This window comes from Lactuca sativa, chromosome 7 (assembly GCF_002870075.4).
Source record: "Lactuca sativa cultivar Salinas chromosome 7, Lsat_Salinas_v11, whole genome shotgun sequence".
NCBI classification, from domain to species: Eukaryota; Viridiplantae; Streptophyta; class Magnoliopsida; order Asterales; family Asteraceae; genus Lactuca; species Lactuca sativa.
The window spans coordinates 199310906-199315921 of record NC_056629.2 but is presented as its reverse complement, the minus strand read 5'-3'; the positions used below and the strand labels follow the sequence as shown (position 1 = coordinate 199315921).

The window sequence follows — 5016 nt, the reverse complement described above, 5'->3', positions numbered from 1 at the left end:
TGTTGATTATGTGACAAAGTCGTGGTCATTGTATGCATACCATAATAATGTGGGATGAAAAATTGTAGTATTTTTGGTAATGATGTTGCAAGCATACCAAAAAATATTTCTTACAAAAGTACTTTTGTTTCAAATAAACTTTACCATTGTGAAAACATGATTTTTAGTAAAATAATATATTTCTATCGACTTAAAAAAAGGATCTTATCTCCATCACGAACTGCAAAAAAAGTCAAATAAATTCAGTTATACAATCTCCAGCTCCATTAATTCCCGCGTCACCATTTGACTATTCTCAAGGTTACACCTTTAATTTAACATTTCCCATTTTAAAACATTTTTTTATCATTTAAATTCACACGACCAGAACATTATCAAAAGTCCACTACTAAATATCTGTAACGAAAAGCCATAATTAATGTAAGATGAAATGTCACAAACTTTTCCTACTCATCATCTGATGTGCTCAGCACATAAATAATTCCAAACAAACTAAATAAAATAAAATAAAACTTAACATCACAATCATGAATCTCATCAGAGAAAGTATGTGAATTTCATCATGAGTTATTTTCTTTTAGGATTTAAGGTGATAAATATAAAGTTTAAAAAGAAGAAATTAAAATATCCTTCACAATGTGTACATAGAGGATTGATTTTCTTTATAACTAAATCAAAACCTATTTCTCCCCTCCCCTGTTTTCTATTTTATCATTTACAAGAATATTAGTTAATTAAAATTTAAAGTAAAATTACTAACTCATATCATATATCTTAATATCATATGGAGATGTTAAGATCGATTCGTGGTTTCTTCATGGATGTAGGTGAAGGAACAGTCATATTGCAACGAGGACATCTAGGGTTGCTACGTGAAATAAGCACATACAGCAAGCAACTAGGGCATCCAGCAGCATAAGCCTGAGAAGATCGTTCGTTATCATCATCATCATCGATAATCATGGTTTCTTTCATGGAGGATGAAGAATTTGAGGTAGGAGATGAACATGACTTTGAGGTTGAAATTGAAACTGATCGTTTCTTGAATGTTTCTCTTTCTGCTCGTTCAAGTGCGAATTTGACTTTATCAAGAGTGCAAACACTTCTGTAAGCAGGAGGTGATGATGATGATGATGATAAATTGACAAGGTTGAGATCTAAGCTTGAATCATCGAACAGGTTTAATGGTTTTTTTGAAGATGGAGGAAAGTTGAGGTCCTGAAGCTTTGATACTGTTTGATCGTTGTGGTTCTGGTTTTGATCCGATGATGAAGAAGATGTGTTGGGTGATTTGCATCTCTGGAGATAAACTTTCCCTGACTGAAAAGTAATTCATCATCAGTTTGAATCGATTACATGAATAAAAAAGTAAGTATATTTGGCATTAATGGAATCAACAAATGGATAACTACAGAGTTATTACTGCATCAGAATTCAGAAACAAGTACACATCAATGACTGCCATTAATGTTGCATTCCTAACAATCTGCCCCTACTAATTACGAACTACACTTTCCAAACGTTTTTATATTAATAAATTGGAGTGCATCATTAATTGCTCTTCAAACCTTGTTCATACATGCACAGAAATGAATGACTACAAACAATTCATATAATTTTAGAATCCATAATTTAATGAAAACGATCGTTCCTCATTCCACATGAAACATTTACCAATACCTTTTTTAAATTACCACGAAATAGAAAACCAATCGTCTCTGTTAAATTAGGTCAGAATTCATTCCAATTGGTATTCATATCAGCAAAAATGGCATGATTAACAAAACAAAACAAAACGATGATTAATGATCGATTGATAAATTAAAGATAGAGAGCTAGAACTTAAAAAAAGCTTGAAGTAGAGTAAAATTAGGTCTGAATTCTGAAACAAGTAAAGTAGATATAATTCACCTTTAAATCGAGACGTTTTTCAAATCCGGAAGGAACATGTAAGTCGAGGTCCAGTTCCTTGGAGGAATCATGGTCGCAACCACCACCGCCTCCGAGCAAGTCACGAGTAATAAGAGCCGTTGATTTAGAATCATTCATTATTCCTTGCTGCTGATTCATTATCGTACACAGATATGTTACGTCGGTGACCATTCCTTTTCCAATGAAGCTAAACAAACAGGTCGGAGAGATACGGCGGAGATAGGGCGGAGGAAGTTGAAGATAGGGCGGAGAGAGAGAGAGAGAGGGATTGAATTTGGGAATGAATAATGTAGTCCGTTACATGTGTCTATATAGGGGAGGGTGGAAGAGAGGAGACCATAATTATTGCTAGTAAATTTGCAATTAATGAATACCTTCTCCCTCGTATTATTATTATTGATCAAATATTAAAATCTACTCCAACCATTAACTACATTAGATATGTTTTTTATTTTCGTAATAAAGTATAACACATCATCTATAAATATAACATTTAACACCTATAACATAATAAAAAAAATTAATAATAAATAAATGTAATACGTGACAAAATAATCGTGCTAATTAACGGGTTAAAATGAGTTTGGGTTACAATAAATAATTTAATGTACTACTTGAAGCATGCCGGTTTGTATTGATAGAGGTACATCTAATATGTAATATAGACTTAGTATGTTAATCAAGACTAATGATTTGTGGGTGAGTGGGGTGTGTGTTGGGAGGGGGGGGGGGGGGGGGGTGGGGGGGGGGAGGGGGGGGGGGGGTTCTTGGAAATTAAACTATATGGTATGACTTTTTCATATTTCAAGTTTTCTCAAGTTTTCTCAATGGGACCTAAAATTTAAGTTGTGGTTATTAAAATAAGAGTCGTTCCATCTTTTGTGACTTTAGATTAAAACATAAGTGATGGTCATTTGTGAGTTTTTAGAAGTATTAATGTTTTTCCTTATTTTCATCTGAATGATTCTTGAGAGAAGAATGAGAGAAATTATTTGTTTTTAAGGAACAAATGTGATTTTATTGTTGGATATTTTGATCTAGTTGAACTGTTGAACTCTTCGCTCAAAGGACCCTCCTATGATATATTCCTTGATTATATGCTTAACATGAGTTCCAAGGTTTAGAAATGGTGAAATCTTCATGAAAGAATTAAGTGGTTCAAGTAAAGTTAGTAAGGTGATAGAACCTAGATTACAATATCTTATATTCACTCAACTAAAGAAACCCATATCAGTTAAGAGTGAAGCTTCTTTTCGAGTTTTAAACTTCATCCATAGAGAATGAATATTTTGATTCTTGTTAATTAAATAATTTGTGATATAAAAGGGTTAGGTAAATTTTTTGAACTAGTTTACTATGTGAGTGGCATGTGTAATTCTAAATGGGGATTGAAACACTTTATGGTACAATTCAAGGTTTATTTTTTTTTTGGATACACCTTTGATTATTAATTGGTTTCCACTGATTTTTTTTCTTTGTACAATATCTAACACCCTACATCTTATCATATTATTGATTATCATATTATTGATTAGCAAACAAAAATATAATATTATTGTAAATTGTAATAATGTAATGTCCAATAAGAAAGCCATGTCCACCATACAATAAAAATGTAAACTACTCCAAACATGGGTTAAAAAACCATCACAATGTCATTGATAAGTCAATATAAATAAAGTTATCCATGATCTAAGAATTTAGATTAATAAGAAAGCCATGTCCACCATACAATAAAAATGTAAAGTAGTCCAAGCCATGGGTTAAAAAAACCATTACAATGTCATTGAGAAGTCAATATAAATAAAGTTATCCATAATCTAAGAATTTGGATTTTCTAGACATGAAGATGAGTCATGTATGTATATCAAAGCTAGTGGGATTATTCACGCTTTCATGAGAACATAAACATGATAACTACCTATGTTGCACCTGCGATCTGGCCAATTCTTGAATTCTTCCTGTCATCCAAAGGAAACTCGACCGAAACTGACGAAACCTCATTAAGAAAACTCCATAACCCCTAGCACTTTGACGATAGCCTGCTACCCTTTCCTTCCTGCAAGAAAGACCGAACCAATAGCCCTACATACTTGAACCGTATATTCTTCTAAAATACAACGTAGAAACCTGAAGTCAAACTGTTTCATGAACCTCTAATCAAAATACCTGGTTCTCCCCCAGTTAGGGTTTATACTACCACCGACTGTTGTCCACAATTATCTAAATCTTGAACCTACCCAACTGATATATTTCATCCTTGATTTCTAGAGTGCCTAAAACAAAAGAAATGAACCTTTATGATAACTATCAGCCAACTCCAAGGAAACTCTGAATCTCAGATGGAGACCTCAAAACCTCCCACTACATAAATTCCTTGATCTTGTTTGTGCCGACCAAGATGCCATTTTGGTTGACGAGGTATCCAAAGAACCGAACTTTCACGCAACCAAGACTCGCATATGAAGAATTTGGCATATAACCTCTCCATCTTCACAACTTCAAGAACATCTTGTTGGTGTTCAAGCAATAACTATTACAAACCCAATAAAACACTAATTCTTTGGCTATAAATAAATGGTCTAGCTACACAACTCGTCCACAAATTCCCATCAAACAACTCATCATAATCATACAAAAGGAATCATTCTCATAACTAAATCACACTAGTGACAACGATAGTTGTTGGTCCCAAAATTACCCCTCCAGATCACGTGGAACAATCAGCTTGGTCATGATCCATCTGATTATGAAAAAACATACCCTTATTTCCCCCATTTATGGCTCTGAGTGAAAATACTCTCTTGCCCAAGTTTGGAACATCTTGATGGAACCGAACTACAAGAACCCTCTTGAGCATTCCCACACTTTTGCGGCAACTACAACTAACTAGATCATCCAAAAAAATATCTAAGTCTTATACCTCTCACTTCCGGTGGTGCTTGAACCTGTACATACTCTCTCGCCCCTTGCAATGTAACACCCGTGTTCCAGATTGGTTAAGCTTACTTTTATCAGGGACCAAAGATGAAGTTTTGGGGGAAACCCAGTATCACAACGTAGTGCAAGGATGCCCATGACGTG

The 5016-nt window shown here is 34.0% G+C and overlaps 1 protein-coding gene across 1 annotated transcript; it reads right to left on the bottom strand.

Moving 5' to 3' along the window:
• Positions 1-547: 547 nt before the first annotated feature.
• Positions 548-2225, bottom strand: LOC111884965 (uncharacterized). Its single transcript, XM_023881273.3, has 2 exons — positions 1912-2225; positions 548-1320 (listed from the first exon to the last, which is right to left on the bottom strand). The coding sequence occupies exons 1-2, from the start codon at positions 2101-2103 to the stop codon at positions 781-783; spliced, it is 732 nt and encodes a 243-aa protein (XP_023737041.1). The 5' UTR covers positions 2104-2225; the 3' UTR covers positions 548-780.
• Positions 2226-5016: the final 2791 nt, after the last annotated feature.